General features: G+C 38.3%; 1 protein-coding gene across 1 annotated transcript in view; it reads right to left on the reverse strand.

The window, feature by feature from the left end:
* The window catches only part of DCBLD2 (discoidin, CUB and LCCL domain containing 2), a 39151-nt gene that overhangs the window by 16499 nt on the left and 1172 nt on the right, over positions 1-21480 (reverse strand). The window contains exons 2-7 of the mRNA XM_031056690.1: positions 11761-11988; positions 7882-8019; positions 6676-6727; positions 5255-5327; positions 2354-2487; positions 1663-1703 (exon numbers count right to left, since the gene is read on the reverse strand). Coding sequence (XP_030912550.1) covers positions 1663-1703; positions 2354-2487; positions 5255-5327; positions 6676-6727; positions 7882-8019; positions 11761-11988 — 666 coding nt within the window. The remainder of the gene's footprint in view (positions 1-1662; positions 1704-2353; positions 2488-5254; positions 5328-6675; positions 6728-7881; positions 8020-11760; positions 11989-21480) is intronic.

Raw genomic sequence — 21480 nt, forward strand, 5'->3', positions numbered from 1 at the left:
GGCCCGGTGGCCACAGGTGTGAGCTGCCGGTGCTCCCCTGGGTGTTCAGTCCAGAGCAGGTTCCAAGAGGTCCAAAGAAAAGGAAAAGAAAAACCACAGTCCAGGGACTCTTCTTTGCCTCAGCCAGCTAAAACTAACTAAAAGCCAAAGGAGAGCTCTCTGTCCTGCCGTCTGTCCGTCCACAGACAACACAGTCCTGGAGCAGGAATGTGGGGGAGTAAATGCAATGTCTGAGGGAAAAAAAACTGTGCGATTCTTCTCTTCCCCCTTTCACTCTCTGCAACAAGTCTTAAAGGTGCAAAATTTATTATTATTCAGCATAAACAAATGAGATGATTTGGGGATAAAAGCATCATATAGTCAACTCAGGACACTGCTGAACGTCACCTGCCACAGCACAGGATCACTTCATTAAGGAAATTCTTTCCCTCATCTGTCATTTTCCATCTAACACGCTGCCACTTGGCAGCAAAAATGCCTCAGTCTCTAAATACCTGCTACATTCCACTCTTTGCTCTGTGATGCTTCAGTTAATTTCTATCGAGTCTCAAAGTCAGGCAGTTTTTCGTGTATAAGCAGTCTCATCTTCCTCTGCACTGACCATGCCTCTAGCATTAATAACAAACTCCTCTGCTTCATACCAAGTCATAAAACCAACTGCAACAGCAGGAACACACTAGGACCTTCACCACAGTCTGATAAACCTCATTTGAGCATACTACAGGGTTTTATTTCCCCTCACCTAACTCCTAGGCAACCCAACTACAGACATTTTAATCTAGAGCTGCATCTTGTCTCTAGCTTATTCAATAATTTCTCATGTGTCACTGAAGTGCACAAAGTCTAGATCAGCATTTTTTCCTATCTCTTCCAATTTCCAGGCCATTTACTTACTTTCATACACACTATCAGATCACATTGTGAAAGACAAAAAAACCCAGCAAACCCTGCCTGGATCACTGTGTTTAATATTCTTTATGCATAAGGACACTAGACCTGTAATTCTTTCTCTCAGCTCTTGCAGATACCTGAGAGAAAAATAATTTTAATATTTTTATTAATTATTAATATGTGCACTATATTTTCTAATTTTTGTTTATTTATACATTTCCATCACCAAACAGATTCCTGTCTTTATATCCTTCTTCACTGTGCCTTTGATTTATGTATTAGGAAAAGCATTTATTTATTTTGAGAAGTATGTGCATGATTCCCCCTCCCTTTCTTTTTTCACTTTATGAAAAACAGACGTGATGGTTTTATGGTTTTTAAATTGTTATTAAAACAGTTAAAGAGACTAAAGAAAGGCCACTGTCTTCACAGTATTTCCAACATCCACTCAAAGATGGCACTTAAAGTGACTTACAGAAAAACTAACTTCCACTTAGAAAACTACAGCTAATTTATTTAATTAGACTGAAAGAATCTCTTTCTGCACATAAGCAAGGCTTACTTCAAACATTGCTGTACCTATAAATTAGTGATGATTAATCATCAAGTTGAGATAGTAAAACAATTAAAAAATATAATTATTGAAGAATGCAGTAAAAAAAGGTCTCACAAATGAGAACAAAAATTAAGAAATCAAATATCTGCACACCCACTTCTATCCACAAACTTTGAATGAAAGTAGTAACATGTAACACATGTGATAACACTTACCACTTGTCTTAAAGGTGAAGAGACTTGTAGACAAGGGTCCCCTGCAGAGAACAAAAATTTTGCAGTACCCAGTGAGAAAAATTGAAACAAACTGTCTTCAATTTATTTTTCTTGTCTGACTGCTTGCCACTGAAACGTATGCACATGTGCCTGAACAAGCACTTAATGATTAACACATCCTGCCAGCGAATTGCAGCACTTTCAGTACAAACACCTTCTCAAATGAAATCAAGTCCAGAGATACTGGGTTAAATACTTTCAAACAAACATCTACCCAGCAAAATGCAAGACTTCATTAAAATGCTTTCTTTTCAAATTGAGCTAATCATAGTAACACAAATCAATCTCCTGTGATTGCTTTCATTTGTGGGTCTTGAGATACAATGACAAGTTACAGTCTTTTCCTGAAACTGAAAAGCTGCAATTAAATTACTGTTTTCCCACAGACCAGTAGGAATTTATAGCCAAGAAGGTAAAAACTTCTTGCAGAATTTGGAAAATTAAAATTCCTGGTCTAGAGATTAAACAATTGGTAAAACAATTTGGTAAAACAATTACACTACAGCAGAAGTCTGAGCAACTTAAGAGAAGAGAACCTGTCCAGGGAACATATAGCTCCATGAGCTGAAATTAATCCCACAATGAGACACTACCAAGACCTAAGGTGCTAAAGATAAGGAAATACACTTACAATTTTGAGGTGACATTGTTAGCCAGGGAGCCTTCATAGTATGGAATACCCTTGCTGATTACAACATTAATTTGACCACCCAGAGTATTTGACACGACACCTGCGTGAACACCAGCCATGCAAAGTGATGATGACTTGAAGAAGGAAGAGAAAGAAAAATTTCATACTACTAAGTGAACAAATTAAACACCACACCATATATTGTAAATGCTACACTGTCCAGCTACAGTCTTTGTTATTATTACATTAAAATACTATTCTTAGTTAACTGTTATCTTGGTTATTTAGAAACCACTAATCTTTATTACTGAATTTATAAAAACACAAGAAGAAGGCCCTACATTTCACTGTGTCCTCATCCAGCTGCATTTAGAACGTAACTATTGTAATTAAACAACCTCAAACCAATATCAAGGTGAATCAGTCTGAAAAAGCCAGATAGTCAGGCTCAGCCTATAATAAATTATATTAGACAACAAAACATGTAAACACATAGAAAATATTTTAATAGAAAGCACATTGAAAGTATGTTTGTTTATTTTCTCACAATTAAGGGGTGAGGCACTGCAGACTTTGTAGCTTTTAGCCAAGGGGTTTTTTATTATATCTTGTGGTTAAACATGGTTTAACCATCCAGCACTGATCCACGTAAAGCCACAGTAATACATGCATACAACTCATTCTAAACAAGTAAATTACCTATGTTGTACAAGTGAGTGGAGAAAAGTAATAAAAAAATGTTTTTGCAGGGTGTCGTGTTTTGAAGGGAAGTGAGTTTTTGACAGGGAGGTTGTGGCTAAACCAATCAGTGGTCAGATTTGAATATTGGCACCTGGTGTGGCCATTGAAGACATGGACTGCCTCTGAGAAGACACGGGTTAAAGCAGAGCACTCCCAGGGGAACTTTCCCTTCTTGGTTCCAGTGGTGAAGAAGTTTCACCTCCCCTCCCCAGTAGCTGGATGGGAGAGGGGGAAGCCATGTGCACCCTGGCTGAGGGGGGGTGATGAACTGAGAGTTGATTATCTGAGGGGTGGTAACTGGATTGAGAATATAAGGTTTTATCTCATTGCTGTGGTGGAAACTGTGGGAAGGAGGAACAATGATTTGGGAAGGTTTTTATTCTGAGTTCTGTGTGTTCCTTTTTACATATAGTAAGTTAATAAAGTTTTTTCCTTTATTCCTAAGCTGGAGCCTGCTTTGCTCTATTTCTGGTCACATCTCACAGCAGCCACTGGGGAGAATATATTTTCATGGGGGTGCTGGCATTGCACCAGCGTCAAACCATGACACAGGGTATCATGTTCTTGCCTTTTCTCCTTGGATGACAGAATCTACTAACAAATATCACAGTGACATTTCCCTGGCTTGCAGGCTACAGGTGCCACAGTGAGCAGCACTCATCACACCAAGTCCATCAGGCTTGCCCAGAGTAAGCTCACATCCAACAGGTCTGGGATCAACACAGCTCCCCTCTCCATTAAAGTAAGAGCATGGTGATTTAGTAGGAGATGCAGCTCTCTCCTCCCTGCTCACCAGATGTCAGCAGTGAGAGCTCCAAGCCCTCAAGGACTCTGAACATTAGGGTCACAGAGAAAAGAATCAAGATTTTGGGTATTTTTTAAAGCAAACAGTTCCCATACATTTGAAAGAGATGCGTAAGAAACCTCAACCTGAAACCTGGGTCTAATATGCTGGACAATTTAATTTTTTTCCACACAGCCTGACTTCTGGGAAATTCACAGCCTTTTTTCATTGATAAAGTATACAAAAATAAAGTCACAGGGCATTTATTTCCTTAAGTTTCCTTAGGAAAAGGTTTTGTTTTCCTCCATAGAAAACAAGTATTCCAGATTTTGTAAAAAAACTCCCAACAAGCAGAACTCCTGCAGATGCTGCAAATTTGTGAGGCAGAGAATTATTTTAATATTGTTATTAGCTACAAAAATTACATTGCAGTCACTTAGCAAGGACTCACTGGGGACCAGAACATGTAACACAGTTACACTGTGGTGACATTTTTACATGGGGGTGATTGTTTAAGCAAGTAACCTGGGATTTACAACTATTTGGGGAACAAAAGAAACAGGCACATTTTAAGTTTGTATTTAATACTAAACTCTTTGGTATTAACATTTTTACATTGTCCTACCTCTGTGCTATATCTAAGGGCTTATTAAAAGAGTAATTTAAAATAAAAACCAAGGATTTCATGTAATTTTTAGTAGGCTGCTAGTAAAATTATAATCACTTATAATAAACAAAAGCAAACATCCTCCCATCCTATGGCAAGTTCACTAATTGACCAGCAAAGGCTTACATTAGAAAAATACTGTATAGGGTTTTGTAGTGTTTTAAGTAAACAATACATTGTTAAAGATGTTCATTACCAATTTATAGAACTACTCTTACAGTATTTAATTTGTTTTGCAAATTATTTTATAGCTGCTGAGCATAAACAGTATTTCATGTCTAAAGTGTAACAAAAATTAAGATCACCACTAAGACACTGCTGAAAGAGGCATTACAGTGTCAAAAATAAGATGACATCATTAAAATAACCGGTTCTTTCCGTATAAATCTCAATTTCCCAGCCTAAGAAAACCAACTGAAAAAAACAGGAAGTAGAAAAAACCCAATATTTTGATTGAGTTCCCTTCTCTGCAGGACATATGAAAGTATTTGAGACTCCACTACACTACTCCACTTCTTGGAGATGGCAACATCTGAAGCACCTGTCATTTAGCACCAGTGCTAAAAAATGAGTACCATGTTATTCACTTTTAGGAGGTACAAATCCCAGCATACAGGAAGCACAACTAATGCAAACAACTACAACTGACTTGCATTATCCACCATGTGTTTTATGAAAATTCACTTGAGCCCATGGTATTTTCACTTACATCTCTGTATCCATGAGGAATAGTGCCTGAAATATCAGCAAAAGGAATCACACATCCAGCTGGGCAATACTTACTGAAAGAGAACAAACTATCAAGTCAGGATAGGCATGCACTTACAACTCTCTTACTGCTATAAAAAGTTATAGTTTTGATTTACAAGACTCTGCTATTCATGTATCACTATGTAATGATATCTTCTAATTGAAGATCTATCAAATCAGACCAAAAATACTCACAAGTACACAACAGGAGGGCAGACATTTGAAAATGTTTTAAAATAAGTCCCAGCTGAAAGTACAGTTCCAGTCTCAATATGATGAACTAATAAGGCCAGCATTTTATATTATGAATACTATGTGGCTCCTGTAAATTCAAAGTCATATAACTAAAAATATTAATGAATTTTATTTTATGAACTAGAGACCTTCATATCTATTTGTTTTGCACCCTTAAATAAAGCATCTGAAAAGTAATGCTATTTTGTAACAGCTTTTGGCAATGCTTAGATCATAAAAACTGGCCAAATTACCACTAGCACATAAAAAGCACGAGGCAAGACAGCAGCACCTCTGGAGCAGGCCTGTGTTCATGTTCTAGGACAATTTCATACTGCACACATGAAAATTATTACATCTTCAAGAGCTAAAAGTAAAGTGGAGCAAACGCATCAACACTTTCACCACAACTCAGCAGCAACTGAAGCAATGCTGTAGGTTCCATGAAAACAGGGGTATTCAGAGACTTTGTCACACATTGACTAAGGCCAGAACCTACAACTAGAGCCCTACTCTGGAACCTGGGAAAATGAAGGAGAAATGCAAAGGTTGTACTTTGAAACGTTCCAGGTTGCCACAGCTTAAGTTCTCCAAAAATTAAGCTTTGACACTTCACAGTAGTCTGCAGCTTTAAACATTGGCCTTGCTTTAGACAGAAACGGGGAAGGAGACAACAGGAAAATGTTCCCCTTCAGAGTGTAGAGCATTCTGTGTCTCCACGGAACCTCATTAATGAGCACCAAACTCTGAAATGGGTCTGCAATTTCTAACACGTGTCATCATTTAATGGTGACATTAGGTAACTGTAATACAAATTTCAGTAATTAAGTTGTGTACCTGCTAAAATGTATTTATAAAAGCAATATTCTCTCTATGAAAATGAGATATTAGCTCCTATGTGTTAGTGCAAATTAACAAGGTTGTACTGTATACTGCATGTAAATAACACAAATGGAAGAGACAGGAGGAGGAAGGAGGAGTGCAAATGTCAAAATTCTTCAGCTCTAACCCTAATTAGTTTGTGTCTCAAGTTCTCTGGATGGCCAATTTTCAAGCTGCATCAGAATATGTAACAAAGCAAAGTAGAAACTCTTAAATTACTTCACTAAGGAGACTGGGAGGAAAACAGGTAAAAATCAGTCTTACTTGAATTCTGGTTCGGAAAAGTGACTTGCAATGTCTAAACAGGTAATTAAGTCTGGAAAGAAAAAATGTAAGTCAAAAGGATGAAAAAGACAAAAGGTTGAATATGCTTTTTAAACTGCCCAAATACATATATTTGAGCCTCTGAGGCTTAACAAAAAGTCTCAGAATGAAAAAAACACATTCCTACTAAATTTTCTTGCAACAGATTTTGTATCACAGTAGAACCTTGCTAATTGTCTGAGTAACTGGGAAATCTACTGAGAATAAGACACTAGATAACACTACAAAAATTCATTTTCTGTGCAGCTTAATTTTAATTTATAGCTATATTTCAGAGATAAATCAGAAACAGAAACATATGCTCTTTTCACAAAATTTAATTAATAAGATAAAGATGCCCGTGTTTTCACCACTTAATGGTTCTGCAGTGCTGAACACAAGCACCACAGAGAACAAATGTTAGAATGCTGTGTTACTGGCATCCATGACTGATACCAATAATTTCTTCTTTGTGTCTGCTGTGTATCAACACATACAAGTCCAAAATACAGACAGGAAAGCATCAAATACTCTACAAAATTAAAAACTGAGACTCTTTATCTTCTCCTTTTAAAATAACTTCCAGATAGGGTTTTTACTGCTGCTCCTTCATTTCCTTGCAGACCACGTGTTATCACTCACTTTTACAATGAGTGGGAGGAGATGCAAAACAAATACAGCAACCACTTTCAGAGGCTTAGAAGAACAAAAACCAGGGGGAAAAAAAACAAGGAAAAGACAAAAAACTAGTCCACAGATTATGACACTAAAGTTAAAGGAGTACAGGATGCTGCTACTGAAATAAAAATTTCCACGAGGTTAGTGTAAAATATATACAGTTTGATAAGAAAACTTGTTAGCTATCTGCCACCTTGACTACTACCTGCAAAAATGCATTTTGTCCTGAGTCTGAAGCAGTCCTTTCATTTATAACAGACAGCTGACATTTTTCCTCTGCTATTCAAGGTAAGCTTTGATACGATTTCTTTAGAACTACAGCAACTTTTAGGTAGGCAGTCAAATTTCCTACAAAGAAGTATCATGAAAAGTGTACTAAATTTTTAGAAGTTAATTTGTAAGAATGTGGGAGTAAATGAACTGGTTCTGTTTTTACTAGACATCTCTAATTCTGCCAGCAGAGAAAAATCACCAAATAATTATAAATACCTGATTTGCCAGTGGTTGAATAAGCTGCAAGAAATCCACGTCCAGAAGTGTGAATTCCACTCATGAACTGTACTGTGACTTCATTACTTTTTGAAATAATTAACCCATCCATTTGAAAGCCAAACCCACAGTATTTTCCTGTAGAGAGAAGGAGGAGAACAAATATTGACCCAAAACAACACATGTAATAAGCACCTTATTCAATTTCCAGCCTCTTATTTCATCTGTAGTGTAGGCTCACATTAGTTGTGGTGTATACTCAAAAGCAAATACACGAGAATGACACTAAATAATGCTTAGTGGTCATTTAAAGGAAATGGCAGACTGTGCGTTCCACATTTGTTTTGTCACTGTCAAAGGTCTTGCATACCCCAACACCTGCAGATAAATGTGACCTTATCCCATTCATCTCTAGCCATGCATAACCTCCACACTCAGAGCTTCAAAGAACATGAGGAATCTCACAAGGAAAAGGATCTAGTTAGGACAATGAGAAGCATCTACCGAAGCAAATGAGAAAAAAGCCCTCCTTTTCCCAAAGCTGCTTAAGCACTTCCTCCTCATAGACTCTTCCACAGCTTCTGTCATATACTTTCCCTAATTCCGGACAGCAGCAGGCACAGCTCACTGCATTTCAGCAGTATCATACATATATCATATCACAGGTAAGCACCATTAAGATAAATTACCAGTTAGCTCACTTTTTGTTTTGTCACACCTAAAAAACTTAACTGTGGTATTCGCATATTCTTTGAACAGAGAGAGACATAATTCTCTCTCCCAGGATTTTCCTGGGAAGCTGAAAGTCTGTGAGAAAGCTCCGACAAAGAAGAAAAACAATTCTTATCTTCACTTGCTGCATCTGTTTTATGGCACACGGGGAATGTGTTATGGAGATTGTTTACCAAAAGGGATTTGTTAATTGGACACTGGTGGTCGTGTTTTGGATTGATTGACCAGTTAGATCAAAGCTGTGTCATGTCCGTCTGTAAGGGTCACAGGTTTTTCTTTAGTATAGTATAGTATTAGTGTAGTATGTAGTATAATATAGTATAGCTTAATAAAGCATTTGTTCAGCCTTCTGCAATCGTGGAGTCAATGCACGTTACTCCTTGGTCAGGGATTTGCCTGAGACAATACATAACAAAGGTTCTGTACCTGGGTGCTTCTCTTGCCATAGAAAATGAACAAAAATAACACAATTTCAACTGCTGGAGTCCACAGATATTGACAGTATTTGCCCTATGAAGTTCTAGAATTGATACCACATTAATGGATGAATGGCTGTTAAACAGACCCCAGTCAATATGGACTTCTCCAGTCCTACTAACTAGAAGCTTTAGTAAAGACACTGACCAGTTAATTAACTTGTTTAGAAAAAAAATCTTCTGTTCTACAGGCTACCATGCTCATTTGATATTGTAGAAACCATCTATAACCCTATTTAAGATTCTGCAGTGGATAAGCAAAGTGGATAATCAGCAGCAGTTAATGACACTGCCTCTGTTTCAGCTCATCATTCCACTTGCTTTCCTCATAATAAGTATGTTATCATATAGCAGAAATAGCAGAAAAAGAGGCAAGAGCCCTTCCTCCAATAAAGGCAAATTATCATACTAATGTAGAGGAAGTGGAGTAATGCAGTCCTGCCAGAATAGTTCTTAACAAATATAATACAAAATAAATATAAGATGCATGTCAATTTCCTTTAAAAAGTGAACTGCACTCCCAAACACTATCAAAATAATTTTAAAAAATTTAAAAGTTAAAATACAAATTCCTCTCATTATTCAGAGCTTTCTAGATATTGCTTATTCAGATTTTTTTAACAAAGCAAGGGTATCTTCTAATAAAAAAACAGAAATTTTTTTTTTAAAGTTTTGTTTTCACCCACTGGATCTTGTTACGTGAGTGACCATCATGAGACTCCTCTTAAAACCCCTTCTTCAGGCAAATACACAATGCAAGCCATTTAAATCCAGCTTGGATAAACTCTCCAGTGCTGCTTGCCCCATGGATATACAGCCTTTGACAAACTGTAGAGTGATGCGCTTCATGATTTATAGCACGGCATACTTTTGAGACTATAAATAATTTTTCTAACTCTTCCCTGGCCTCTTGCCTGATTTTTGACAATCTTTTAAAAAGCAAGCACTAGGAATGGACAAAGCATGATGGCAGCACACCTTTGTCAGAAGGTGTGTGCAGAAGACGTAATATTGCTATTTTCTCTGTACTTATGCTTTGAAGGATTCCGAGTGCTTTTGTACAGCTACAATACAGCAGGAGAGGAAACTCTCATGTCTTAAATAAGTACATCTGACTGCAGATGCAGTGATTTGACTGTACTGAAATCTTACAAGCTCCTCTAGATCTCACTTACACTAGAGACAAACCTAATACTGAGCATTTGAATCTTCTTTTGATTTCTTTATAAATACTCAACAGGATTGGAATAAGCACTAGTCCTTAAATGCTTCATTAGAAACCCTCTCTGTTTATCAATGAATTCACTAACCATTTATTTTTTAATCTAACCAGCCAACTTTTAAGTCATTTTGGGTTAAAAAAGGTATGACTGAATTTCAGATTTTATGTAAAACAAGTATTTTAATGGTAGACCATGTCAGCAGTCTTGAATAGAAAAACTTGGGATAAGTCCAGAATTCTCCCAAGAAAATTCAAGTCACCGTTTAATCTCTCCAGTGTATGTGGCTTCAAACATTAAAAAAACCCCAAAACCTTGCCTCATCTGCATTTGCCACTGTTAACATCACTGTTTGTCCTTTGATTTAATTTATTAAGAGCAGAACAACACACACATTTCCAGCACATGCTGTGCTGCTCCACGAGCAGGCCACAGCTGAAAAGCAAGGGAAACAAATGAAGCAGGAATTTACTTGAATCCATTAAGTCCCTTGTAAAAGTGCGTAATAGACTTATCAGAACTTGGTATTCCTTGCCATTTAAGGTGTTCAGTGTTTCCTATTTTAGACCAAGTCTGGCCCAACAGCTCCAAGCAAATACTTATTTTCACACACACTTATCTAGTTAACAGTTGGAAAAGAGGGTTAATAAACCTAACACTCCCCTAGCCTCTTTAGAAAAAGACTCAATTTAGTGGGATCAGCATATGAATTGCACAAAAACAGTCTCAGTGAAGTAAATCTTTTTCTCCCTCTCCAAATTAAAGCTTTAGGAAAGAAAATAAAGTTCATCTGCATAATAGCTAATTTTAGAAAAAGAAGAATGACAATTCATTCTGAGTTTTATGCAAAGTAACTGTTAGAGTCTAAACACCCTACATACACCTTGATGTAGATGAGAACATCACACTGCTATTTGAAAAAAACCCACTGACTTCTAGTGGTGAAATTATCCTGAAGAAAATGAAAACAAAAAACATTATCAGCGGATGGAGGATATTTGGACTATGTGCCTTTTGAAGCCTGTCATCCTTTAACACCACCAAGATGAACAGCTCAAATCTGAGTAAATCCATATAAAAAGAAAGGCATTTCAGGTAAGATATAGATAGATAGATGATAGATAGATAGATAGATAGATAGATAGATAGATAGATAGATAGATAGATAGATAGATAGATATTTACACCTTTTTTTTAATGAAGATGCTTCTAGTTTTACAGTTCCCTCTTCACTGTTTACAAGAACTTTGCAAGCTACTAGGAAATGTCAGAGAAAAAAAAAACCACATTGCAGTGGAGCTTCCTTTGAGAATCTCAAGAATCTAGGATAATTACAGGATCTGTGTTGCATTTATGATGCAGCTGCTGTTAAAAAGTAACAAAAGTAACAAAATACACCTGAGTTCTATACAAGATAACAGTTCTCAAATACTGACAATTAAAGCTTCTACCTATTTCTGTCCTGTTGGGGCCAATGCCATTATGAACTCTCAGGTAACTGGAATGACAGGAATCGGAGTCATCAATATCAAAATCACCAAACTTGAGCTGAACTCGCTGCCCAGGCTTCACACGGATTTCCCACTCACATACAGTGCTATTGGGAGACGTCTGGGGGTAGTTTATGGAGGCCAGGGTCCCACTCTCAGGGCCCAGCACAGTATGTCCACACCCATCACCTAGGAAAGAACAGACAGAAATCAGCTCCCACGTTCATCTTCAAAGCCTCATATCACATCATACAAACCACATTGTGAGAAAACTCCAAGGTAACTCAAATGCAAATGACACAGCAATAGTGACAAATGCCACTCAACTACCATTGCCTTTTGCTTAGCTTATTATCACAGGAAACCAGAGAGCTGCTACAACTTCCTCAATGAGATGGAAAGTGATCCATAATGACTTACAAAAGAGCATGGACAGTAAAGGAAGTGTCCCTGCTATTTTTTATTTCCTCAACACCTCAGTACAGAAGGAAACAGGTGCTGAAAAGGACAGAGAAACCTGACAATAAAACAAGAGCACATTGGTTTTTCTGAGTTACTGTACTCACAACACAATGAAAAAGAAGTAAAAAGCCATTGGGCAGCAAATAAAATACAGCATATTAAATAAAGCTCCGACCACTACCAAACTGCAAATATGTTGTTTTCTACTGTACCACTATTTTAATCCTGCAATTCACTCCTATTTGGAGAACATACTCAAATTTTTGGAATTTTCCTGTGACTCCAACCTGAAGCCTCCTACCTAATATTTGAGCATTAATTTTAAACAGCAGTAACGGTACTAAAACTAATTTAACAAATGGAAAACAGTCTCACAAATTGTGTATTGTCAACACTAAATTATAAAGAGCAAACAGAAAAATTCGATTGTTCAACAGCTAGACATGCATTTCACCCGGTATGTAGCACAAAAAGAGCAAGAATTTCTGTGCTGGTTTAGAAATGTGAATGTTCTTAGAGTAATGTTCACAATGATCACCATGATTCCTATTGACAGAAATTTGTTGTGACAGTTAAGTGTTTCATATTACACAATAATACATGTAGTTCCTATACTGAATACGAAAAGGTAAGCTGAACTTTAGGTACAAAAACTGTACACACACTTAAGAAATTTAACTAAATTTCAAAATTCTTAAATGTATTACATGTAAGACTGAGTGGAAAAGTAAGTCCAATGCACTGAAGCAATGTGGAAAAAACAAACCCCTGGGATTAAGTTAACTAGGTCTGATTAATCTATTTGTAAACACAACTAATTTTTGCTAATAAAAACTACTCTCCTTATAATCTGAACACATTGAAAGATAGCTGCACGTTACAAAAGCTAAAGTACTGCTAGTATACACAGAAACATAAATGGATGCAGATGCAAACTGCAGCTGTTTATCTTGCTAGCAGTCTGGAATGAAAATGATACATCCTTGGGAAAGTTAACTGGAACATCTGCTTAGTAAAAAATCAAAACTTGTATTTGTGAAGCTGTTCTTCGGCCATATTTTCATTAATGCAATTTGTTTTAAAACACTTTGTTCTATCCCATGGCAAATAAAATTTCTATTTGGATGACAGCTGATCAATTACTCTTCTAAGTTAGAGTTTTTCTAACACAAGACACCATTGTTCAACATTACAAAGAGATAACCTAAACTGCATGTTTTATATATCACTATAATGCTAGTTTCTTTCAAAAGGCATGTTATAAACCAAATAAAAGTGAAAGCTTTATCATGCAGAGTCTGTATGGCCTTGTTTTATTAGCTACCATACATTCAAATGTCAGATTTCTGATTAGTCTTAATACGCTAACACTTAACAATAAAAGACTCCTTTTCTAGTAAAATGGCTTTTCACAAGCAAAAACACACACTACAAAATGCATGGAATTTATTACATTAACAACAAAAAACAACAAATATATTCATGCTGATACATGGAGTTAGCATTTCAAAACTCTTTATATTGCAGATATAAAAATAATTATCAACACAAGCAGCAGTCAGTTTTAGGCTATGTCCTAAACAAAAGCAACGAACCATTAACCAGTTCTGTCCTTTTTCTTTCCTGTGATGGGGTAAGCAATTGCTTATTCATTCACAGATTGAAAATACTGTGCAAATACACTGACACAGTGGCCTTTTGAATATGAAATCATACTAGCATTCACCTGTATGGGCAGATACACTGTTCTGAATGCATTTTAAGGGAAATAAAAATCCTTGCATGAACTATAATGCACAGAAGTTAATTATTTCTCATTTCAATAGGCCTGTTATTGCAATGCAGCCACCACACAAATAGTATTTCTTAAAACTAGGAATACCAATAATGCACATGATTCTGTATCTTTGATTCTTCCCCACCTTCTTGCATCTTAAGCCTATGCTGCTGGAAATCAAAGACAAATGAAAGCCTGTGTCTCCTCTTTGACCCAAAATGTATTTAAGCTGTAAATTTGTCTCAAGTATGGAACAATAGCTGCACTGTGCATGATGAACAGCACACAGCTTTCTGATGAGAAAAGCAAAAGAACTCCAAAACAACCGAACACATTTAGGTGAGAAAATGCAAATAAAATATTTTAAGTTTTAAAAATTGGGACTTTTCTTTTAAAGGCACATCACTAAAAAATGACATTACCTCTTGTAGTTTGGAACAATGTCTTGTTTCCCATGGCCAAGAGAAAAACTTTCTAATTTCCTTCAAACAATTTAATGGAAACATCAATCTCAAACCTCCCTTTTGTTGCAGGCTTTCTTAAAAACATGAAAGGAAAAATACTCCTCTATGCATAATAAAGAACCTGCTGTCCAATCATACTAGAAAGTCAGGGAAATGAAAAACAGTTGTGCTGAACTGCAGCATCTTGCTATGAAGTCGATTTTTAAAAGTAGCTTATTCTGAATGGACACTTTAGATCTTTTTATTGTATTTCACTTAGGTCAGTGATAACAGAAATGCCAGACACTTCATGCCTGAAGAATCTGAAGATTACCACGGCATATACAGTCTGCCAAGAGCAGCAGCATCACACATGAGCTATTTGGAAAATTTTAAAAATCACAATTCCAGTGAAACTTGCAGATCCATGAACCCACATCCAGCTGTACTGGTACTATAACAGGGCAGTTCTTGAGCCTCTCTATGTAACGTGGTGCTTCATCATTTCTACCACGCTTCTTTAAACATCGCTGATGAATTCCAGAGACACAAACACACATCCAGCTTCAAGGGAGCAATCTGCAATACTCAGCAATTTCTCCAAGAAAAAGTGCAATTCTTTTCACTACGGCAGCATATACAGGACAGTAGTTACTTCATTCATTTGCAAGTCATGAAGTGCCACTGAATCTTTTGCTTCTGTTAACCTGTGAGAGTAAAATATCTAAGAACACACAGAAGACAGACATCAATCCCCTAGTCAATTATTCCTGGATGGGCTCACAACCTCTGTTGTCAGTACACACCGGAACAAGCCTCCTGCTTTTTTTCCGAGTTCTCTGTCACACCACAGGCCTCCCACAATTGCAGGATAGATTAAGTCCTTTGTAGAAGCACCAAGTCACTGTGTGCACGGCGTGCACACATCACACCTGACGTGGAGGGGCTGTAGATGTGCATCCAATCTCACATGTCCCGGGGACCAAGTTCATAGCAAAGCGGAAAAATTCAGCTCATCACCAAAACTTGTGTTAGAAACATGGATATCTCTTAAGCAGCTGGCAGAGGAAGGCAGACTGCTGCCATCAGGAGAAGGATCCATCTGCTCTGCAGGCACCTCTGAATGCAGCCTGGATGAACCCTCCTGAGAGAGCTCATATGAGCCCTGGGCCATGGCACAATGATGTCTGATGCAACATGCCAATGGTTGAAAACAATTTCTTAGAGCCAAGTTCTTTATATCAACAAAATACAGGACTCAGACCAACACAAACATACCAAATCCTAAGAATTTTGATACTTGAAGAAAATGTGGAATTTAATAAAATGAAAGAATACTGAAGATGCAGGAGTGGGTGCTAAGTTATTAATACCCACCAAAAAAAATTAACTATACTTTTTTGTTGTGGAAGTCATCAGAGCTTTTCCCCCTGGAGAACAGTTGCTATTAGTGACCACTAAACTTGTTCTCACTATCAAAACATGTTTAAAATAATTTTTTAGACCAGTGAATACTTTTCCTTACCTTACTTGGAGAAGAATGAATGATAAAGACACTAGACAGTTCAATATTATAACCTATGAAGAATAGCTGATGCATATCAAAACACCAATCTCAATTTTAACACATGGCACTGTCTTTTGAACAGACTCAATTTAACCAGTGGGTTTCCTGAGAAGATTTTACATGTATAAGCTATTATTTTCTGTATGTTTGTGACTAAATATTGGATGTAATTGAAACTTTTTTAACTAAACAAAGGTAGAACCAAATCTGTAAGAGTCATGTAAGCAAAAAAGGCTATTTTAAAACATTCATTTAAACTTCAAATACACAACTCTTTCTGATTCAATGCATTACTATAATTTCCCCTCTTCTGTTCAGCTCCTGTGCTCTGCATTTACTTACTTTTTCTAAGCATACTAAAAGGCACTGTACCTGCTTTTTGCTTTTCTCAGTGTGGGCAAAAAGTTTACACAAAGACAAAAGAGTTCCATGAATAAGAAACACTGAGGAATTAAATCACAGAGACATCAAAGTCTAAATAGCTTTTTCAAGTATTTTCAAATGCCCTTATTTGTGTCCTCCAAACTCACTGCTGTTTCCACCAAATTCCACAGAGTGATGTTTTTCAGGAAGGAATCTGTTCCACTGTCAGAATTAATTTTCTTAACAAGCCAGCAAGCACACAGTCCACTTTGATCTTAATGCCATTTACTTGCCTCAGTAACACACTGGTTTGGGCATTTCATTCCATTACAGACCTTTCACAACATAAAATACCCCACACTGTCACAAGCAAGGCCACAGCTCAATAAACACTTCAAGGCACTTTAAATTAGCACAGTCACAGACAAAAGCAACCCTTGTCTGCCTCTCACTTTTGGTCACACGTTCTCACACCTTTCCTGGTACTGGAGGCAAACATTTATGAAACCACATGACCAACCAGAGCAGGGACTTGGCATAAAGAATAGCTGCCGGTTTTAACCTAGAGCAATCTCCAAATTTATTTGAGTATGCATATGCAGCAGCGCCATCCTTGACAGAGGGATAAGACAGTAGGGGAACACCAGCAACTTCCTCTTTCATCAGCTTTGCCAACCCATGTTTGCATTTTAAACAATCTTGAACGCCAACCAGAGAGGTAGAAACCATCCCAACCCTGAGAAGAGCAGTCACACAAGAGTGGTGCACTGGCTCGAGGAACAAGCTGGATGCAGAGTGTCCCCCAGCCCACTGCCACCACATAGTGCTGGGTTGCATCAACCCAGCTCTCTAAGGCAGCTCTTGGTGCCACTGCCAATGGCAGGGCAAGAAGTGGAGGGCAGGTGGGATTATGACTCCCCCATCTTGGATTGATTTACCTGCTGTGGGGCACCCTTAGACAGTTAATGAAATTATGGGAAAAGTCAGGAACAGGACAAAAGCACAGTAAGCATTTTACTTTTTAAAATGTTGGCAGCTCAATGGAGTGACAGGAGAGGGTAAGAGGAGACAGAGGCTGATTCTTGTTTTTACAGCAAAAGTACAAAATTTAATATGCCATTACAACAAAATTTTACTCTTTTCATTTACAATACGGGCCACGTGCTGGGCTAGTAATAATTAGCACTTTATTATTTTAATCTGTACAACTAGCTTTACAATCATCCTCTCTGGAACTCCAGTCTTAGCTTTCAGCCACCAAATCTTACACAAAAGAGTAACACTTAGGAATCCTAAATTTAGCATCCAAAATATGATATTTTAAAATAATGATCTAAAATTATTAAGTTGTCAGAGCAGGTAAGATATGTGTTTCCTGTGCTGTGTTGTACAAGCTAAACTGACAACTACTAAAAGAACACAAGAGACATCAGCTGTGTAAGACTGTGCTGCAAGGCTTTCACTTACTGATACCATGGAAACAATGTCAGTAAGATCCCAGGGACAGGTATGACTTGCTTAAATAGTATGCTGGCAAAAGGAGCCTACAAGGACAGCCTAGGCATGGCGAAAAGTGATTTACATGAGAAGTCTGCGAGAGAACCGTGTGCTCAGTGGTACATGATGCAGAAGCCCCTCTGATCTGCTGGCTAGGCTGATTGACAGTGACAACTCATGCTCTGTGTCTTTGGCTGGCACATGCAGCTTGCCCACTTCCCAAGACACAGCATTTACTTTACAATCTGCACCAACACGTTCTTAAAAATAAACACTGTTGTGCTTCAGTGCTTTAAGGGCTACGCAACAGAAACAGATGATGAATAAATGAAAAATAACACACAGACGGTCATGCAAAAAACACTATGACAATAAGCAATAGTCATGGTCAAAATGGGCTTCAAACCTCCTGAAAGTTCTTCAAACTCCTCCCCACACTAGGACCACATGAAATTTCACAAGTCTCACATATGTCAACTAAGAGGCAAAAATGTTGTCCAAACATACTAATAATTCACATGCTAAATTAACACTACACTCAACACTTCCCCCTTCCTTTTCCAGTTCATAAATGAGACCGCATAGCCTAACCTGCAGATCTAGGGTGGCAGCACCATCTTGCCTCTCAGGAGCAGCTGCCCCTTCCCTGCCCCACCCTCTGCCAGTGCTCACTGTACCCCTGTTGGGTTGCAGCCCAGTTCTCAGCCCAGGTTCCCATCCCAGCTGCCCTCTGCTGGGTGAAGGATGGGCATCGCCTACCAGCCAGTGGAGCCTGAGCAATGCAGAGGATGCAAGGTAGGGACAGGGAAGAGACAGCAGCAGTCACAGGTAAGAATACTTTTTGGTACCATGGAATCAACAGAAGCTGTCAGGGAGGAAGCTCGTGGTTTGGGTACCTGAACAAAAAAAGAAAAAGAAAAAGAAAAAGAAAAAGAAAAAGAAATCTGAAAACACAGTTGTCACTGAAAACCTCAGAACACAGTTATTATTTGCACCCCACAGCTGCACCAAGAAGAGAGACTTTACATATATTTCTAACCCTCTTTAAAGGCTGTCATCCAACTGATGAAACAGTCCCAATCCACATCTATGCACCAGCAGCTCCTTCTCCTGGTGTAGGTGGCATACAGTATCATCTTGATTTCTAACATTCATTTTCTAATCTAATTTCAAAATTACAATGGGGACTATTTGGAGTTTCCCCATTTTGAATGACTTGGCTTCATTCTAGCATCATAAAATTTAATACATAATCTGTTCTAAAAGGCACTTCATTCCTAATTTTGCCTTGTAGATATTCCATTAAAACAAAGATGTTTGCCACACTTTTGACCCTCTATGAATACAACCAATAAAATAAGCATTATGTATTACTGATTAACAAGACAATGAACTAGGAAGATGACAGTAAATTTAAATGTTTAAGTCACCATTTTTAAGTGCCAAATTTATCATAAGAAGTATAGTGAGAGCATGTAGGAGGTCAGTGTGTGAAAACTCAGTCAGTAAAAACTATCTGTGAACTTTAAGCTTGTCCATCAGCTTTGCTGTACCTTCTTCCTAGCAAGAAGGAAATGATGCTTTGTGTAGGAGGACTGGAGAACTTCTCCTTAAAAAAATCTCTTTAAAAATGAAGATATAAAGTAATGGAAATGCTTTATTTGAAATTTTCAAATATACTTAGGAAAAAAAAATCACTGGACTTAGTACACGAGTGTTCAAAAGCATTCAATTTAATGCATTCCTCTTTCTACCCTTGTGATAATGAGATGTACTTTGACCCCTGCACACAATTGCATAAAAATAGAATTTAACAGCTAGTGTGGTTTAAGGCTTCTTGGTTTATCACAAAACTCACAGATTTGCAAAATAAAAATTGAGCACCAGTGGCTTCTTTGCACCACACTGAACAAGGCAAGATGTTTTTCTTCCTATCTTACCCATTCTGGAGCCAAGTTAAAATAACCAGATATGGGCTTTATACAGGCCTGCTGGAGAAGCAGCAGCTGCCAGCTGTGAAACCCTGTGTGGTCCTGAAGGCAACCATACATACACTACATACTCAGCATACATGCTATAGCTCTGTAGTGCACTATCGTTTCAGAGGCTAAAGCTCTGAACTCTGAGGAGTAACCATGCAAAACTGCACCACTAATTCTTCCTTCCACTCAAGATCCTGAGGATCTTGAGACCTGCCTCATTCCTGTGAGGTTTCTCTCCAGAAAAACCTCCATGTTTACAAGCAAGTAGCTATACAAGTGGCTTGTCTTGCTAAGTCTAATTAAAACACTTTACAAATCCTATTTTTGCATTTTTAATTTTATATTGCGGTAAAACTAAAGAGACCTGTGGCACAACTGCAAAACAGTTCATTGTTATCCTTCAACATCGAAAGCAGCAACTGGGCACTGAAACAGGTACTCCTTCTACTCCAAATTGCAAGAATTTGCAATTAAGAGACCTGAAAAGATTTCCTCTTCACAGTTAAGCAACATTTGAGGTCTTATGATGGCCTGATAAAAGTTTAGGAAAATCACAAATGGATCACTGAAGAGAAGGAGAGAAGGGTGCTGGAGTCCGTGGTTCTCTGGGCTTTATATGAGTCCAACCCGCCCAGCCCGAACTCAAGCCCAGCACGGACTTAGCATAGACAAAGGATAAAAGACGAGAAGCGCTCTTCCCCACATGGATGCAAGGATCCGTTTATTTGCTTGAGACCAGATACTCCTGTGATGGTACCATCCAGGCAGGAAAGAGGGCACGGCCCCCTTGCAGTGGGGTTTTGTGCCCAGGGGAAAGGGGGCGGGGAAAGAGGACCGTGGCCAATGGGATGCCAATGCGGAGGGGCTACCCGTGGGACAAACCACAGACACAGGAAGGTATGGAAAGGGATACCTACCATGTGGTAGGAAGTGGGGGATACACCATCCACGTGACCCAGTAACATTTCTCCTACCACCAGCTAAATGCAATACAACACCTCCACCTTTTCTGTTAACTAAAACCAAAAGGAAGTGTGTCAGACTATTTCTGCTGCTGATTATGAATTTGGCCACCACTCGTGGTTTGCAGGCCTGTCAATTTGCTTCAGTCCCACAAACTCTGAGCGGTTGACTACTGCGGTACGGGAGACCAAGCCGTGGATAGCCTTTAAAAGTATGCGACGTAGAATACCAAATGCTAACATGACTAGGAAAAGAACAAGAAGAAACAAAAAAATTGTCCTAATTATAGAGGCCCACCACCCTCAGAGTCCCCAGTCCTTGAACAATCCGCTGAACCAGTCTTCAGATTCCTGCTTGACTCGTCCGATCAGGCCTTTCATTTCTTGGAGAGCTGTGTGGACGTTGGGTGCTTTTGATGTTAGGTTCATGCAGCACAGTCCTTCAAATTCCTGGCACTCATGTCCATGCAGCAGCAGGAGGAAATCTATGGCTGCACGATTTTGTAGTGTGGCCTGCCTGGTAATCTCCTCATCTTCTAGGAGGGAGCTGATGGCCGTGGATGTCAAGTTTGCCTGTTTGACTACCCAGCACTCTAGGTGGCCCAATTCGCCTAGAGCCTTAGCTGCT

Source organism: Geospiza fortis, unplaced genomic scaffold (assembly GCF_000277835.1).
Source record: "Geospiza fortis unplaced genomic scaffold, GeoFor_1.0 scaffold1, whole genome shotgun sequence".
Lineage (NCBI taxonomy): Eukaryota > Metazoa > Chordata > Aves > Passeriformes > Thraupidae > Geospiza > Geospiza fortis.